This window comes from Mytilus californianus, unplaced genomic scaffold, assembly GCF_021869535.1.
Source record: "Mytilus californianus isolate M0D057914Y unplaced genomic scaffold, xbMytCali1.0.p SCAF_2, whole genome shotgun sequence".
In the NCBI taxonomy this organism is placed as follows: domain Eukaryota; kingdom Metazoa; phylum Mollusca; class Bivalvia; order Mytilida; family Mytilidae; genus Mytilus; species Mytilus californianus.
This window is the reverse complement of record NW_026262668.1, coordinates 107,877,945-107,898,513: the sequence shown is the minus strand read 5'-3', so window position 1 is coordinate 107,898,513 and position 20,569 is coordinate 107,877,945. Positions and strand designations below refer to the sequence as shown.

At 33.5% G+C, this 20,569-nt stretch overlaps 1 protein-coding gene and 1 long non-coding RNA gene across 2 annotated transcripts in view; both read right to left on the bottom strand.

Moving 5' to 3' along the window:
* LOC127730688 (ceramide synthase 2-like) overlaps positions 1-20,569 on the bottom strand; it is a 90,528-nt gene that overhangs the window by 19,104 nt on the left and 50,855 nt on the right. Inside the window, exons 8-9 of the mRNA XM_052239212.1 lie at positions 12,937-13,043; positions 1,518-1,680 (exon numbers count right to left, since the gene is read on the bottom strand). Of these exons, the coding sequence (XP_052095172.1) occupies positions 1,518-1,680; positions 12,937-13,043 (270 nt within the window). The remainder of the gene's footprint in view (positions 1-1,517; positions 1,681-12,936; positions 13,044-20,569) is intronic.
* LOC127730696 (uncharacterized) lies at positions 1,796-3,507 on the bottom strand. The gene is made up of 2 exons (XR_007995244.1): positions 3,366-3,507; positions 1,796-2,095 (listed from the first exon to the last, which is right to left on the bottom strand). It is a non-coding gene; the product is annotated as an uncharacterized LOC127730696 (long non-coding RNA).

Below are 20,569 nucleotides of genomic sequence, written 5' to 3'. Positions count from 1 at the left end.
TCTTCTGCTTAAGGATGTAAGCAACTCTGTTTCAAAATAATAAGCTTTTTAAAATTTATGTTTTATATATAAAGGAATTAAAAAGCAGAAAGAAATGCAAGGTCCATGTCCTTGTTTTTGAGATATATGCCATTGAAAATTTCTCTCTAGATTTTTCATACAATTTACATTTGTCCCCCTAGGACATAACCTATGGTGAATATCTCCTTTTTATATAGAAATGTCTTATCAAGACAATATCTCCAAAATATGGTTACGGGGTGGGGGATCTGTAACATTTTTGAGATCTTTAATTATTTATTATATGAGGGTGAATGGCATGACCCACAGGGGCAAATCTTTAGTTGAAAGAATAAACATGGTTTTGGTGTGGACCTTGAAAGTCAAAGGTCATTGTCAGAGGTCTTCTATGGTACATAACACATCATTTTGAGGTACTGCCTTCATGTGCAAAATATGAAAAGCCACTGTCAAAGGATAAAAAAGTAAAGTACTAGACATGAAAACATAAAAAAAACAATCAAATGTTTTAACTTGAGGTCAGGAGTCAAGGTCACATGCAGGTCATGCTGATAGGCCGCAAACCATCTAATGATTGAACATACATGCCAAATATGATAAGCCAGTTTTAAAAGTTATGTACTCTAGCTTGATGATAAATATTTTAAAAGTAATCAATAAAATTGGCTTCAATATTAGTTTTTATGTCTATGTGGAATAATTAATAAATACATATGGAAAGTGTCAATGGAACACAGATGATGCCCCCGCTTGCATACAACGTTATAAAGGGATATAACTCAAGAACTGAACGGAACGGAAACAAAAATTCAGCAACTTTTCCATTTGTAAAGGGGCATAACTCTAGAAAGGTAAAACTGATGCCACCAAAATTCAATCTTAATCTGTGTTTTATGGTAATAAGCATTGTGTATCAGTTTCATAACATTTGGTTGAGGTAAACTAAAGTTAGAGAACGGAAACCAATTTTGGGACTATGTACGTACAGACAGACAAGGGTAAAACTTAATGCCCCCTCCATAACGGTGTGGGGCATAAAAAAAGAACACAATTGGTAGGTCCACCAACTTTTTTGCTCAAATTGCTTTATAACCACAAACAAAAAGATCCTAATTGCTCTATATCTATTCTATTTAGAAAAATTGAATGGACAATCCATTATTTTTAAATTGATTTTTTGGAATGATTTAAGCTGTGTTGGGTTTTAATTGGCACAGTGGTTTCAAATTTAGAAATGTAATGCATGAAAGACACGTGGCAGTAATTTACAATCCTGTCCATTTGAGGCACATGAGCTCATAAGCTTATGTTCTCACCATAACAATTTAACAATTTGACTCATCATAAAACAAGCAATGCTTCCTTAGGGATAGAACTAAAACCAAGTGATTGTTTCAAATGGATCAAATAAAAGCATAATAATAAGTCGTATAACAGAGCCAAAATTATATCAAAAATTAGAAATTCCAGTTCGCTACAGTAGGACACACACAAACCTGGCCGTGAGCAACTCTTCTGTAAGCTATTCTAAATATCATGTAGCTCCAAATGAAGTGTAGAACTTGAAGGATGTACAGTAACCCATTAAAAAACATATGTGTGGGGCTTTCTGCCAACCCTTGCACTGTCCTAGATTCTACTGAAGCACAATAAATAATGCTGGAATAGAGATTAAATTTAAACCATAGATATATGTATTATTGTAAGCTAGGCACCTTCATGCTGAAGAGTGGATGAAAGGAAACTTTATCTACTTTAACAAGAGTGCACACGCTGAAATGTCTCGCCTTCTTTACTAATCATTGATATTATGTTGATAGTCCTAAATATAAAGCTTTATTACAACTGTCACATAAACTTAACATTAACCAAGTAAACTAAACATTGAACAATGAACCATGAAAATGAGGTCAAGGTCAGATGAACCATGCTAGGCAGGCATGTACAGCTAACAATTCTTCCATACAACAAATAGAGTTGACCTATTGCTTATAGTTTAAGAAAAACAGACCAAAACACAAAAACTTAACACTGAGCAATGAACCTTGAAAATGAGGTCAAGGTCAAATAAAACCTGCGTGACTGCCAAATAGATCATAAAATATTTCATACACCAAATATAGTTGAACTATTGCATACAGTATAAGAAAAACAGACCAAAACATAAAAACTTAACTATAACCACTGAACCATGAAAATGAGGTCAAGGTCAGATGACACCTGCCAGTTGGACATGTACACCTTACAGTCCTTCCATACACCAAATATACTAGACCTATTGCTTATAGTATCTGAGATAAGGACTTGACCACCAAAACTTAACCTTGTTCATTGATCCATGAAATGAGGTCGAGGTCAAGTGAAAACTGTCTGACGGGCATGAGGACCTTGCAAGGTACGCACATACCAAATATAGTTGAACTATTGCACATAGTATTAGAAAAAAAGACCAAAACTCAAAAACTTAACTTTGACCACTGAACCATGAAAATGAGGTCAAGGTCAGATGACACCTGCCCGCTAGACATGTACACCTTACAATCATTCCATACACCAAATATAGTAGACCTATGGCATACAGTATAAGAAAAATAGACCAAAACACAAAAACTTAACTATAACCACTGAACCATGAAAATGAGGTCAAGGTCAGATGACACCTGCCAGTTGGACATGTACACCTTACAGTCCTTCCATACACCGAATATACTAGACCTATTGCTTATAGTATCTGAGATATGGACTTGACCACCAAAACTTAACCTTGTTCATTGATCCATGAAATGAGGTCGAGGTCAAGTGAAAACTGTCTGACGGGCATGAGGACCTTGCAAGGTACGCACATACCAAATATAGTTGAACTATTGCACATAGTATTAGAAAAAAAGACCAAAACTCAAAAACTTAACTTTGACCACTGAACCATGAAAATGAGGTCAAGGTCAAATGACACCTGCCCGCTAGACATGTACACCTTACAATCATTCCATACACCAAATATAGTAGACCTATGGCATACAGTATAAGAACAAGAGTGCACACGCTGAAATGTCTCGCCTTCTTTACTAATCATTTATATTATGTTGATAGTCCTAAATATAAAGCTTTATTACAACTGTCACATAAACTTAACATTAACCAAGTAAACTAAACATTGACCAATGAACCATGAAAATGAGGTCAAGGTCAGATGAACCATGCTAGGCAGGCATGTACAGCTAACAATTCTTCCATACAACAAATATAGTTGACCTATTGTTTATAGTTTAAGAAAAACAGACCAAAACACAAAATCTTAACACTGAGCAATGAACCTTGAAAATTAGGTCAAGGTCAAATAAAACCTGCGTGACTGACATATAGATCATAAAATATTTCCATACACCAAATATAGTTGAACTATTGCATATAGTATTAGAAAAAAAGACCAAAACTCAAAAACTTAACTTTGACCACTGATCCATGAAAATGAGGTCAAGGTCAGATGACACCTGCCAGTTAGACATGTACACCTTACAATCATTCCATACACCAAATATAGTAGACCTATTGCATACAGTATAAGAAAAACAGACCAAAACACAAAAACTTAACACTGAGCAATGAACCTTGAAAATGAGGTCAAGGTCAAATAAAACCTGCGTGACTGACATATAGATCATAAAATATTTCCATACACCAAATATAGTTGAACTATTACATATAGTATTAGAAAAAAAGACCAAAACTCAAAAACTTAACTTTGACTACTGAACCATGAAAATGAGGTCAAGGTCAGATGACACCTGCCAGCTAGACATGTACACCTTACAATCATTCCATACACCATTTATAGTTGACCTATTGCATACAGTAATAGAAAAAAAGACCAAAACTCAAAAACTTAACTTTGACCACTGAACCATGAAAATGAGGTCAAGGTCAGATGACACCTACCAGTTGGACATGTACACCTTACAATCATTCCATATACCAAATATAGTAGACCTACTGCTTATAGTATCTGATATATGGACTTGACCACGAAAACTTAACCTGGTTCACTGATCCATGAAATGAGGTCGAGGTCAAGTGAAAACTGTCTGACGGGCATGAGGACCTTGCAAGGTACGCACATACCAAATATAGTTATCCTATTACTTATAATAAGAGAGAATCTAACATTACAAAAAATCTTAACTTTTTTTTCAAGTAGTCACTGAACCATGAAAATGAGGTCAAGGACATTGGACATGTGACTGACTGAAACTTCGTAACATGAGGCATCCATATACAAAGTATGAAGCATCCAGACCTTCCACCTTCTAAAATATAAAGCTTTTGAGAAGTTAGCTAACGCCGCCGCCGGATCACTATCCCTATGTCGAGCTTTCTGCGACAAAAGTCGCAGGCTCGACAAAAACCAAACAATTTAATTCTTCCTAAAAACAAGTTAACCTTATGATAAATGCACGTTTAAATAATTATTTCATAAAAAAATGTCAGAATTTTCTCCGGTTATTAATAGGAAAATGTTGTGCAAGAAAGGAACATTAAGTACATAAATGAAAATTTGAAATCTGAAAAAAAATATGCATTAGATTCAATCAGGAAATGACTGTTATCTAGTAGATAAAAAGTCATGGACTGTTTACATGCTTTAGAAGTACGAACAGGGTAGTTTTGTGCCTTTCTAAAGATAAGACTTCCATCCACTCTATTAATAAACGATCTAATCTGTTCCATCATGTTAGTTTTTCACTGAAATAAATAATATAAGTTACTAAATGTATAACCACATCAACATCGTGCAATTTGTAATAACTAAGTTTGTACCAGATTTTGTGAAGAATCTACAGAAATAAAATTTAAGCGGTAATATCCTTAAAACATGTATTACTATTAAGAAATCATGTCTTATTTTTGAATTTCATAAAATTTTCATCTTTAACAGCAGAATTTTTTTATCATTTTTGATTGTATGTATTTCCAAAATTTATGTACAAATTTGAAATAGTTCTAAAAAAACCTTATTTTTGGGGTCAAAAAAGTCCTTAAGGGCATACGATACAGTTACAGATTAGGTAATGACATCGCTAAGGTAAAATGTTATTTTTCGTGACGTCAAACTGTGACATATTGAGAAAAGATCCATTTTTCAACTAATTTTTATCATTCAGACTGATTTAACTTGAAAACAAGTTCATGGACCCCTCTTTTTAAAAATTCCATTTGGCTTGATTATGTATGAAGATTATTTGTGCCAATTTTTATGAACAAATCACAGATGAATTTTTTTTAAAATTAGATAAATATATGCCTAAAATGCAGTTTTTTTAACTAAAATCGTGAAAATGTGGGATCAAAACTGTATCGTATGCCCTTAATGCTCATACTCCTTTTGCTACATTGTGACAAAAAACTGTATCAAAACTTAAATGCAGCAAACTTTGTATCTTTTTGGCAGAATATAAATGTAAATATCAATCTCAAGTTATTACAAATATAGGATGTCAGTTAATTTGCATGCCCTTTCCCTTCTATAAGCAGCCTAAGTAATTTTTGGAACATCTGATCATATAGATAGATAATTGGATAACAAGTTGTTTATAAATGTGGCAAGTGTGGAATACCTGAAACTAATTGAAGGGACATCATACAATGTAGGAATGGACAGCATGTGATGCTCTGTGGAACCTAATGATGTTAAAGGGACAGGTATGGGTACAAAAGCTATATAAAGCTAAAAAAATAGTGCATGCATTGTTGTGCTAAGACAGTCTATAATACCCTGAACCTTAGGGTTGTAAAACAGCATGTGATACACTGAACCTTCACATTGTAAGACATCATGTGATACCCTGAACCTTAACATTGTAAGGCAGCTTGGAATACCCTGAACCTTAACATTGTAAGGCAGCTTGGAATACCCTGAACCTTAACATCGTAAGACACCATCTGATAACCTGAACCTTAACATTGTAAGACGCCATCTGATCCCCTGAACCTTAACATTATAAGACAACATCTGATACCCTGAACCTTAACATTATAAGACAACATCTGATACCCTGAACCTTAACTTTGTAAGACACCATTTGATACCCTGAACTTTAACATTGTAAGACACAATCTGATACCCTGAATCTTAACATTGTAAGACAGCAGGGATACCCTGAACCTTACAGTTGTAAGACAGCTTGGGATACCCTGAACCTTAACTTTGTAAGACACCATCTGATACCCTGAACCTTAACATTATAAGACACTATCTGATACTCTGAACCTTAACATTGTAAGACACCATGTGATACCCTGAACCTTAACATTGTAAGACAGCATGGGATACCCTGAACCTTAACATTATAAGACACCATCTGATACTCTGAACCTTAGCATTATAAAACACCATCTGATACTCTGAAACCCTGAACCTTGAAATTATAAGACACCATCTGATACCCTGAACTTCACATTGTAAGACACCATCTTATACTCTGAAACCCTAAACCTTAACATTATAAGACACCATCTGATACCCTGAACTTTAACATTGTAAGACAGCATGGGATACACTGAATCTTAACATTGTAAGACACCATGTGATATGCTGAACCTTAACATTGTAAGACAACATCTGATACCCTGAACTAAGTGAACTTTTAACATTTTAAGACACCATCTGATACCCTGAACCTTAACACTGTAAGGCACCATGTGATATGCTGAACCTTAACATTTAAGACACCATCTGATACCCTGGACCTTAACATTGTTAGACACCATGTGATACGCTGAATCTTAACATTATAAGACACCATGTAATACCCTGAACTTTAGCATTATAAGACAACATCTGATACCCTGAATCTTAACATTGTAAGACACCATGTGATACCCTGAACCTTACGGTTGTAAGACAGCTTGGGATACCCTGAACCTTAACATTGTAAGACACAATGTTGTACCCTGAAACTTACGGATTTAAGACACCATGTGATACCCTGAACCTTCACTTTGTAAGACACCATCTGATACCCTGAACCTTAAACAATGTAAGACACCTTATATATTATACCCTGAACCTTAACACTTAAAGTCTCCTTGTGATATCCTGAACCTTAACACATTGGAAGACACCATGTGATGCCCTGAATTATAAAAAATTGTAAGACACCATGTGATACCCTGAACCTTAACATTGTAAGACACCAAATGATACCCTGAATAGTAACATTGCAGGACAGCAATAATTACCCATTCCATCATTTAGGACAGAGGAACACCAAGAAAGACCTAAATATTCAACAATTTCACCCAACATGGGCAGCATTGGAGATTATAAATTTAATGTTAAGATGAGTTTGTTTAACATGAATACAGTGTTTTTATTATGCTTTTAGACTGCTTCTATAACATAAGCACATGGACATGCTATATAATATGGATAAGATTACTGGACCTGATAATCCCTAGACTAAATCACTACATGCTTAGCTAAAGAAAAACTTGATCCTTGTATTTACAACTTATGTCAACACAAAGACAGACCTTGCCCTGTGTTAGTTTGTGGTAGACTATCCTTATAATCATGTATGTCCATATAATATGGAGGATCTGTAAGACATAAAGTAATCCGTTGAAAAAAATAAATGCATAACTCCCTCGTGAACCCTTAATGATTCCAGACTCAAATGTCGCTGAGTATACAACACTGAAATAAAAGTGTAAATCATAAAACTGTTATGAACAATTGTAACTTATAAACCTATAATTGCTACATACAGCAACATAATATCAACAGGTATCTCTCTTTAAAATTTCATAACAATTATATTTAGAACTGATTTTCTGTATGTGACACTTTAATAAAATAAAATTTATCATTTATCTGTATGCATTGTTTTGTTTTTGAAAAGAAAGTTACCTAGTAAATAACAATTTTTGTAATATTCTAATTTAATATTGCAATTTAGATATTTTATTTAAATATACTGAAAACAAGCATTCTGAGAGTATTGCATAGCAATACATAGTCCCCTACCGGTTACCGTTGTACAGGAACAAAATGCTAACTTGATCTATAACTTGTCATGGTGTAAACTATATAACAAATATCAAGTCAATATTTTCAAGCATGAAGAAAAAAAGTGTGGAAAACTGTTTATTTAATTGAATTTTCAAAGTCCAAGGACCATAACTCTGCACAAAATCACAAGAGTGCACACGCTGAAATGTCTCGCCTTCTTTACTAACCATTGATTTTATGTTGATAGTCCTTAATACAAAGCTTTACTACGAGTGACACATAAACTTAGCATGATCCAAGAAAATGAGGTCAAGGTCAGATAAACCAAACGAGAAATACATGTACACCTTACAATTATTCAATAAACCAAACATAGTTGACCTATTGCTTATTGTTTTTAAGAAACAGTCTTAAACGAGAAAACTTAACATTGACCAATGAACCATGAAAATGAGGTCAAGGTCAGATGAACCATGCCTGACAGACATGTACACCTTACAATCAAGTTAGGCATTAAATATAGTTGACCTATTGCTTATAGTATCTAAGAAACAAACTTAACCATGAAAACTTAACATTGACCAATGAACCATGAAAATGAGGTCAAGGTCAGATGATACCTGCCAGACAGGTATATACACCTTACAATCCTTCTATACATCAAATATAAATGATCTATTGCTTATAGTTGAAGAAAAACAGACCAAAACACAAAAACTTAACACTGAGAAATGAACCGTGAAAATGAGGTCAAGGTCAAATAAAATCTGTGAGACTGACATGTACATCATAAAATATTTCCATACACCATTTATAGTTGACCTATTGCATATAGTATTAGAAAAAAGACAAAAACTCAAAAACTTAACTTTGACTACTGAACCATGAAAATGAGGTCAAGGTCAGACAACACCTACCAGTTGGACATGTACACCTTACAATCATTCCATATACCAAATATAGTAGACCTACTGCTTATAGTATCTGATATATGGACTTGACCACGAAAACTTAACCTTGTTCACTGATCCATGTAATAAGGTCGAGGTCAAATGAAAATTGTCTGACGGGCATGAGGACCTTGCAAGGTACGCACATACTAAATATAGTTATCCTATTACTCATAATAAGAAAGAAATTAACATTACAAAAAATGTTGACTTTTTTTTCAAGTTGTCACTGAACCATGAAAATGAGGTCAAGGACAATGGACATATGACAGATGGAAACTTCGTAACATAAGGCATCTATATACAAAGTATGAAGCATCCAGGTCTTTTAGCTTCTAAAATATAAAGCTTTTAAGAAGTTAGCTAACGCCGCCGCTGCCTGATCACTATCCCTATGTTGAGCTTTCTGCGACAAAAGTCGCAGGCTCGACAATAAGACCAGAACAAAATTCGAAATTGATCTGTTACTTGTCATGATAAAACTATATAGCAATTATCAAATCAATATCTTCAAGCACAACGAAAAAAAGTGTGGAAAACTGATTTGCCGGACTGACAGATGGACAGACAGACAGACAGACAGACAGACAGACAGACAGAGTGCAAACCTAAAGTCCCCTTCAAATTCGTAGGTAGGGGACTAAAAATCAAAAGGTCATTTGTAAAAACTTCAATAAAATGCTAATCTAGAAGATATACTATTTGTTACTGACTGAAACTTCTTAAGAAATTATGCATATACAAACAGAGATATTTATATTCTTAACTATTGTATATTATTTTCTATATTTTAAGGCATACAATACAGTTACAGGGGAGGTAATGACTTTGCTAACATAAAATGTTATTTTTCTGGACGTCAAACTATCACATATCGGAAAAGATGCATTTTTCAACTGATTTTAATCATTAGCTTGAAAACAAGTACATGGATCCTTCATTTTAAAAATGACATTTGGCTTGATTATGTATGAAGATTATTTGTACCATTTTTATGAACAAATCACAGATGAAATTTTTTTAGATTAGAAATATATAGCAAAAACTGCCTGTTTTTCCTAAAATCATGAAAATAAAAAAAAATGAATTATTTCCAAAGAATGGTTACACAAATTAAGATCACACTTATTTAAGGAAGATGTTTTTTATGCTTTTACAAAAATCCGCACGTATATCTTTTGAAACAAAAATGGAGAATGTGTCCATGGGACACAGATGATGCCCCCGCTTGCATATAATGATATAAAGGCACATAACTAGAGAACTGTAAAAGTGACGCCCCTCAATCAAATTTAACCTGATAGAAAAATGCCCAAACTCTGAACAGGACACAGCAGGTTGAAAGAATTCAGTGACTTGTTACTCATACATTTGCTGTGCCTTACAGAACAATAAGATGACAAGTGTTATGATGTACATTGAATTTAGATAATTATGTATTTCATGTAACTTTAAATGGATGATTAAACAGACAAAGTATGTGTTGAATATGCACATTTTCACAAAAATAATCTAGCTTGAAAACTCTAGAAGAAGTTAAAAGAAACATGACACAATTTTTAGTTGTTTATTTTCTGTAAATAAATTAATAAATATCAGTATTAAAACGTGTTTTGTGCAGTTTTGGCAGTCAAAACTTGAACAATCTGCATTTTTTAGATCAAAGAATCCAGTGTGTGTCATCAGCAATGATTTAAAATTTGATAATGATCATGTGACCTGGATGACATCACAGGTTCCAAACCAAGAAAATATCTCAAACTAGACAATGTCGATCACTTTTCTGGACAATTACATGATAGACGATGTTGACAGCAGTCTTCCTGATAACTCTCAAACTTAAAATATTTTACCTTATCATATTGACCCATTGAGTGTTGAATATAACCAAGACGATGAAGACATTGATTTTTCATCCGAGGAGTGATCGACGTGTTTTCAGCCAATGCCAATCACCTTGTAAACACAGATTAAAACGAAATATTTAATTCAAATTTTTTTTTGTGCTATTGAACTTTGAAAAATTCCTATTGACAACCGATCAGACAGTAGTTTTAAGTTGACTAGAGGCCTCAAAGTACATTAAAAGATGCTTAATAGCTAGTAGATACATTTGTCTTTTAAAATACCACTGGTATATAAGGATGGTAATGATGCTATGTGGATAAATTTATCGGTTTTTAAGAGCTTACTTGACAGCTCATCATCCCTACAATGGCTTCCATTTTTACGATTGAAAACATTGGTGGCGTAATGGGGAGATAATTTTGATGAAGTAGAATCCTGACTGTTTGGTCTGGGGGTCATTATAAAAACGAAGTAAATTCCTGTCACTAATTTTCTTACTTCCTTTAATGCATCCAACAGCAGCAGACAGAACCATTGTTTGTCACAGTGATACATTTTGTTAATAAAGAATCAAAAATAAAATTCCCGTCCGTCAACATGACTACCAGGATGGAAATAGGCATATTGATCAGGTCGATAGATCAATACATTTAAATATATAATTCAACAATTATTTGACTCTTATATTGCTATCAATGTATGTTTTGGGGAAGTTATGTATATACAAACATTTTGGAACAAAAATTAAAAATTATGTCATGTCTCATTTTAATGGCCAAACATTGTAACATATATGTGACCATATAAAAGAATGAATGAAAAGTTTATCCTCACTTATATCTTTGGAAAGCTACCCAGGATATGAACTTTTAAAATATAAAATTTATGGCAGAGGGTTGAGATCATAACTTTTTGCAAGATTTTGAACATTCTCTGATGGCAGGGAATGGGGATGACACGTAGGGACTCACCTTGTATATCATTTAATTCATGTTGATATGAAACACAAGAAAATATATGGTTTAGAAGTGGTGATCTCAACCATTTACAAGATACATGTGTTAAATTCAATAAAATATTCTCAAATGGCAGGGGGTAGGGCTGACCTCTGGAGACCCACCCTATATATCATTTTTAAATTCATCTTAACACGACAAGCAATGCAAGAAAATGTATGGTTTTGGGATGGGCCTGTCATCAAATTTCCAGATATTTGAACATGTAGGGGTGGGGATGACCCCTGAGATATCCACTTAATTTCATTCATTTTGTCTTATCATGTAGAACACTCAGGATGCATTAGATTCTCAATATATTTAAAGGTTTTTGTGTAATTAGAAAAATAATTTTCAAGGTCAAAGGTCAAGATCATAGGTGTCCTTTTGACCTTTAAGATGGTCATATGGTGCCATGATTATCACTAAAGACCCCATGTCACTATCAGTAATTGTTCTCAAGTTATAACCATTGAAACATTTTCTCATAGGGAACTATAGTAAACCTTATAATACTTTTGGCCTTCAAAGTACCCCTTAATAGATTCCAAGGCAAAAACAAAATTCTGATTGCACATGTTAGTCTAACACATTATGTTTATCTGACTAGTGGTTTCTGAGAACTTCTGCGAACAAGTTTAGCATGAGAAACTGTGAGAAGAATAATGTTAATATTAAGAACTAAGCAAAAACAATAAGTCTGCAAAAACAAATCCCTAACTCTTCTTAAAATATCATCTGTCACCTGTGGGCAAAAGTTTTTGATTGAGTTTAAGTATGCCTTGTAAACTCTAGCAAAATGTTACAAAGTTTACTCACACATACTGTAAACCAACTAATTTTCGCGAGCAATTTATTTTTCGCGAGTGGAAAAATAACGCGAATATAAATCGTCGCAAATATGTAAAACTTGGATTTTTCCATATTTAATTACATCAAGTAAATTTGAGAATCGCGAAATTAAGTCGCCTCGAAATGGGCTAGAAAGGGCTAATCACGAAATATAGTATCCGCGAAAATAAGTGGGTTTACAGTAACCTGAAGTAACACAGATCTAGATAATAATACTGTCCTTTATTAGGTACAGCATCAATTTGCCTTACTTTTCACTTACAAGAAAGGAAAGATGATGAGTCTTGTAGCAATCCACACAAGCAAAAATATTCCAAACAGAATTGTTGATAGTGTCTCTTTTTTCGTGTAAGTTGCTATTTTAGCTCCCTGAAGAAAAGAAAGAAAGCTTTATCAGTGTCATAAATACTTATTTCTTTACAAAGCAAGTTACAAGAAATAAATAATTAACTACATGTTTTCAATTTCAATATGTTAAACAAACAAGAGGCTTACCTAGGCCTGTATCACTCCTTTAATGCACATTCATGTTATTTGTGTCATTTTGCCTACATAAAACAAACAAGAGTGCACAGGCTGTAATGTCTCGCTTGCTTTACTGACCATTGATTTTATGTTGAAAGTCTTAAAGATAAAGGTTTTACTAAAAGCATTACAGAAACTTAACATTTTTAAAGATCTATGACAATGAGGTCAAGGTCAGATAAATCATGTCAGACAGACATAAACACATTACAATTATTTTATACACCAAATATAGTTGACCTATTGCATATGCTAATTGTAAAACAGATCAAAACACAAAAAACTTAATATTGACCAATGAACAATGAAAATGAGGTCAAGGTCAGATGATACCTGCCAGACAGACATGTGCACCTTACAATTATTTCAAACACCAAATATAGCTGACCTATTGCTATTAGTTTTTGAAAAACAGACCAAAACACAAAAACTTAACATTGACCATTGAGCCATAAAAATGAGGTCAAGGTCAGATGATTCCTGCCAGACAGACATGTACATTTTACAATCATTCCATACACCAAATATAGTTGACCTATTGCTAATAGTACTTGAAAAACAGACAAAAACACAAATATTCAACATTGACCTGGAACCATGAAAATGAGGTCAAGGTCAGATGATACCTGCCAGACAGACATGTTCACCTTACAATCATACCATACACCAAATATAGTTGACCTACTGCTTATAGTATTTGAGAAACGGACCTAATCACGTAACTTTAACCTTGATCACTGATCCATGAAATGAGGTTGCGGTCAGGTGAACTCTGTCTGACGGACATGTAGACGTTGCAAGGAACCCATTTACCAAATATATATATCCTATTACTCGTAATAAGCGAGAAATTCACATGACAAAAAACTGAAACTTTTTTTCAAGCAGTCGCTGAACCATGAAATTGAGGTCAAGGACAATGGACATATGATTGACTGAAACTTCGTAACATAAGGTATCTGCATACAAGATATGAAGCATCCAGGTCTTCTACCTTCTGAAATATAAAGCTTTATACAAATAATTTACGCTGCCGGATAGTAATACCTGTGTCTTGCATACTGCGACTTTCGTCGCAGGAAAGACAAAAATGCAAACACCAAATATAGTTGACCTACTGCTTAAAGTATTTGAAAAGAAAATGATGTCAAGTGTATGGATCTCTACCAAATTGTACCACAAGGTTCCATACCACAAAAGGAAGGTTGGGATTGATTTTGGGGTTTATTGTCCTATCTGTTTAAGAATTAGGGGCCAAAAAGGGGCCGACAACAATTATGTTTCTTGTTTCAGGACAATAACTTGTGTATAAGTGTATGGATCTCTATGAAATTGTACCACAAGGTTCCATACCTCAAAAGGAAGGTTGGATTGAAGTTGGGGGTCATGGTCCAAACTGTTTAGGAATAAGGGGCCAAAAAACTAGGATTATTAATGTTTCCAGACAATAACTTGAGTATAACTCTATGGATCGCTATAAAATTGTACCACAAGGTTCCATACAGTAAAAGGAAGGTTGGGATTAATTAAGTGGTCAGATCAAAAGAAGGTATAATATAGTTAATCAAAGTGCTTGTAAGCACTGAAGGTTAAAGATTGCTTTAATCTATTAGTGGAAAGTAAAATTAAACATTGCATTGTCAAAACATTGGTTGTAGTTGATTCAACTACAAATATATATGGACAAAGGAAGATAACTCCAATTTTAAAGATTACTTGAACAATGACATCATTGATATTTTTAGAACAGATATAAGATTACTGCACCTTGCACAAGTTATGTAATTTTCTTGACAAGTATAACATTATTTTGTAACTTGAATATCTGAGAATATATTTCATTGATAAATTTCTTGAAATGTTCATGGATAGGATGTTTACAATGTTATGATCAATGCACTATATTTTGTGTAACTCAAAAGTAGTGTGATAAACCTTGGAAGATTTAGATATCAAGTCAGTACCATAGGGTTTTGATTGCATTTCATGCAATCTTTACCCAACAACACATAATGGCAAACATTACTACCACGTATTAAGGCTTTCATATATAAAAGAACAGAGTCCAATGTCCCCCGCATTGCACATTTTTTATCTATTCAAGATACAAAGGCAATAACTGAAAAAAACCTTTTTTTTTCTTCTTTAAAACAATTTATAATATCATAGAGAAATAAAGGCTTCAGAGCAAATGCAATGCGATTTCTGTTACATTTTTCCAAGGCATAACTCGTTAAAAATATTTGATCAGCACTTATTTTTGAAAGTGTCAAAGACATTGCTGATATAAACCTATGGTATAAGTTTCATAAAATTCTGGCAAGAATTTGTACACATGAGAGCACTTACAATGATATTTTCCATATAGTCAATATTTCCAAGGGACATAACTCTTTTAAAAATAATTGATCGACAGTGATTTTCAAATTTGTTTGAGACATTGATGATATAAACCAATAATATATATTTCATAAAAATCTGGTAAGAATTGTACACATGAGAGTGCTAACATTGCAATTTTCCATATAATCAATATTTCCAAGGGGCATAACTCTTTTAAAAAATAATTGATAGGCACTGATTTTTCGAACTCTTCAAAAACATTGATGAAATAAACCTATAATATAAATTTCATAAAAATCTGGCAAGAATTGTACACATTAGAGCGCTCATAAGGCAATTTTCCATATAACTAATATTTCCAAGGGGCATAACTCTTATAAAAAAAATTGATAGGCACTGATTTTCGACCTCAACCAAGACATTGCTAATATAAACCTATGATATAAGTTTCATAAAAATCTGGCAAGAATTGTACACATGAGAGCACTAAAGATGCAATTTTCCATATAATTAAAGTTTCTAAGGGGCATAACTCTTTTAAAAATAATTAATCAGCACTGATTTTCGACCTGTCCAAGACATTGCTGATATAAACCTATGATATAAGTTTCATAAAAATCTGGTAAGAACTGAAAATGTGAGAGGGCTAACAAGACCGGACAGACAGACGGAAGGATGGATGGAGGCCCGATATTTCTATTCTGCCAAAAACAGTTTCAGAGGAGTTGAATTCACAAGGTGCTGTTTCAATACTCCAGCAAAAGGTTTATACAAAGTCCTCAGAAATGGTCCTGATTATAAATATACTACAGGTCGATTTATAGTTTGTTGTAATGTTGTACTTAATATTTAAGTGTCTGTTGTTTATACTGTACATATTTCTCCTTTGGTTAGTGGATGTGTGTTTTGTAATAATGAAAAGTATATAACACCTGAGTAAACATCGAGAAAAACAGATACCTCCTTGCAAAAATCTTTTGACCTGACATTAAAAACCTGCATGAATAAGTTTCTGTCCTTAATTCCAACTTTCCTAAATATGTGCCCAAAGAACAAAATCCTTAAAGTCACACATAATGAGTTCTTAGTACATTTAATTCAAGCAATATTTTAATTATCTTGATTTCCTTCAGAACTTTCCATTTGAACTCATGATTTGTAAAATTAAGCATTTAGTACTCATATCAACAATATAATCAACATAATTCAAAGTCCCGCTCTATCCCATTATAGATAAACTCCTGTGTAAATACATGTATTATGCAGCAGTGCCAGTTGTATCCAGGTTTGAATGAAACATAAATCATAAATGAACTATAACTTTTATTATTTTATATTCATCACTTAATTTGGCCCTTGGGGAATCTACTCAGCTAAAATTAAAATAGTTGCTCCATGCCTAAACCAAGAGCCTATGGGCCTACTGAAAAGTAGCAATGTATAGACCCCTGGCTTGACATCACACCAATCCAATTGGAACTATGGTTCCAAATAAATGTGTGAGGCTATCAGGAAGCCTATAATGAGTCTATGAGGAAGCCTAGTATGTGACTATGGAGAAGCCAAGTAGTGTTGATGTTGAATTGGTGTTGGAATGAATTTGCAAGAAATTATCTCTAGATATTCTTGGGGGACGAGTGAAATTTTTGAAACAACCGGTGATAAAATTTCATAAATGTCCAGACATTAGATGCTGAGGTTATTTATCTGATCCATGCCTAAACCAGCAGCCTATGTGCACACTTAAAAGTAGCAAAGTATAGACCCCTGGCTTGACATCACACTAATCCAACTTAGCTCTGAGAAGTAAATTGTTGCACCACTGGTAGCTAAGATCCACTAATATGAATTGATGTTGGAATGTATTTTTAAGCAATTTGTATAACATATACATATACAAAAAAAAACAATAACAAGAGGCTCTCAAGAGCCTGAATCGCTAACCTGTAGTTTTTTGTTTTTAATGTAAAATTACCTTTAAAGGGCAAAAACTCCTTAAGGGGTCAATTGACAATTTTGATCATTTGAATTATTTGTAGATCTTACTTTGCTGAACATTTTTGCTGTTTAAAATTTATCTTTATCTATGATAATATTCAAGATAATAACCAACAAGAGTGCACACGCTGAAATGTCTCGCCTTCTTTACTAACCATTGATTTTGCGTTGATAGTCATAATTATAAAGCTTTACTACAAGTAACACATAAATTTAACATGATCCAAGAAAATGAGGTCAAGGTCAGATAAACCAAAGGAGAAATACATGTACACCTTACAATCATTCAATAAACCAAACATAGTTGACCTATTGCTTATAGTTTCTAAGAAACAGTCTTAACCAAGAAAACTTAACATTAACCAATGAACCATGAAAATGAGGTCAGATGAACCTTGCCAGACAGACATGTACACCTTACAATCAATTTATGCATTAAATATAGTTGACCTATTGCTTATAGTATCTAAGAAACAAACTTAACCATGAAAACTTAACATTGACCAATGAACCATGAAAATGAGGTCAAGGTTAGATGATACTTGCCAGAAAGACATATACACCTTACAATCATTCCATACAACAAATATAGTTGATCTATTGCTTATAGTTGAAGAAAACAGACCAAAGCACAAAAACTTAACACTGAGAAATGAATCGTGAAAATGAGGTCAAAGTCAAATAAAACCTACAAGACTGACATGTACATCATAAAATATTTCCATACACCAAATATAGTTGACCTATTGCATATAGTATTAGAAAAAAAGACCAAAACTCAAAAACTTAACTTTGACCACTGAACCATGAAAATGAGGTCAAGGTCAGATGACACCTACCAGTTAGACATGTACACCTTACAATCATTCCATATACCAAATATAGTAGACCTACTGCTTATAGTATCTGATATATGGACTTGACCACGAAAACTTAACCTTGTTCACCAATCCATGAAATGAGGTTGAGGTCAAACGAAAATTGTCTGACGGGCATGAAGACCTTGCAAGGTACGAACATACTTAATATAGTTATCCTATTACTCATAATAAGAAAGAAATTAACATTACAAAAAAAGTTGACTTTTTTTTTCAAGTAGTCACTGAACCATGAAAACGAGGTCAAGGACAATGGACATATGACAGATGGAAACTTCGTAACATAAGGCATCTATATACAAAGTATGAAGCATCCAGGTCTTCTAACTTCTAAAATATAAAGCTTTTAAGAAGTAAGCTTACACCGCTGCCACCACCGCCGCCGCCGGATCACTATCCCTATGTCGAGCTTTCTGTGACAAAAGTCGCAGGCTCAACAAAAACTGCAAAATTTCATTAAAATTATCAATTTAGGGGCAATAACCCAAAAATCGGTTGTCTGATTGGTCTGAAAAGTTCAGGGTTAGGTAGTTCTTGACCTAATGAACACTTTTACCTCTATGTCAGATTTGCTCTAAATGCTTTAGTTTTTGAGATATAAGATACTAGATACCATAAGGATCATTCAGCTTAAGTTTGGTTAAAATTGGTTCAGTACCGGTAGTTTCAGAGAAGATTTTTTAAATAGTTTACACTGGACGGACGACCACGGACGCCAAGTGATGGCAAAAGCTCACATTTCCTTTTAGGAAAGGTGAGCTAAAAAATTATATAAACTGTGCAGAGATTGATTTCACTGTCATGGCATTATTGAAGGTGTAAGGTGGGGGTTGGTGGGTGGCAAGTTTTTAGCTAAGCCACTTTTTGAGCAAATTTATTCTTTTAACTGCTTAATCTGCATTGAAAAAACTGGACATTAAAGGGAGCATGTACTGGTTTTCAATATACAACTTCTTAATGGGATATTCCTAAATGGGAGGAGCTAAACAACACCCAAGTTTATGTGCAAACAAAGGACAAAGGAAAGCCAAATGCCACGAGTGGTCACTAATTAACAAGACATGTATATTTTTAATAGAACTGATGTAATTAAACTTCATGCTAAGAGCACCTGATAAACTTCACATGTAGCTGATTAAGATACAATAATAAAGCTGTTTCTTCTCAATAGTAAAGAAAACAAAACATCCTGGGAAAATCCTATAATAATAACTACTGAGTGTAATGGAAATCAAACTACCGGTATGTATAAACATAACTTATATAACATATACGTGCCTATTTAATCCCATAACTCCAGTAAAAATGGTCAAATCAACATGGCGGTACATTATGGTCAACTAAACATGATGGAAAACAACAGTACCAAGTATAAGGGCATTCTGTCAAATAGTCTCAGTGGAGAAGTATTCACATGGTGTTATTGTCACAATACTTAAAAAAAATAGTCCAAGTCACACAACTGCCATCAAAATGCTGGTATTATATAGTCAACTGCATATGAAGGGAAACAATAGAACCAAATATGAGTGCTTTCTGTCAAATCGTCTCAGAGGAGTTGTGTTCACAAGGTTTAACCTATTTCTCTGACGTCAGTCTATTGTTCTTACAGTAGATTATTTTTCAAGAATCCACTGACCACTTCGTTTACTTAAGATAACTTATTTTATAACTTTAAACTTTTAACTTACGATTTTTTATCCTTTCAAAAACGAGAGGCATATGAAGGGTTCGAACTCGCGCGTATTTTCTTCATAATCAGTAGAGTCTTCAGTCTATGCATGATACCACTATACCACGAGTGCTGACATAAATCAATATTTAAATAACACTCTTAAAGCGCACAACTGTCAATACATGTCAATAAACTGTATTTCTATCTCAGAGATAATTCGCTTTTGTTATCTAATAAAATATTTATACTATGTCTGGATTTGTTCATGTTCTTTTCAAATTTATGTTAATTGTTTTATGCGTTATTTTTTAAGGAAGATTATGTTCTACATTTGAACGTTCTTGAGTATAGTTATATAGCAGTATGGAAATATCTTAAAAAAGAGTTTATTCACGATGTCAGGTTTGAACATTGGTCGATTTTCAACATCTTTATAATGAACCGATGGGTCTTTATACGATTGTGGCTATTACACA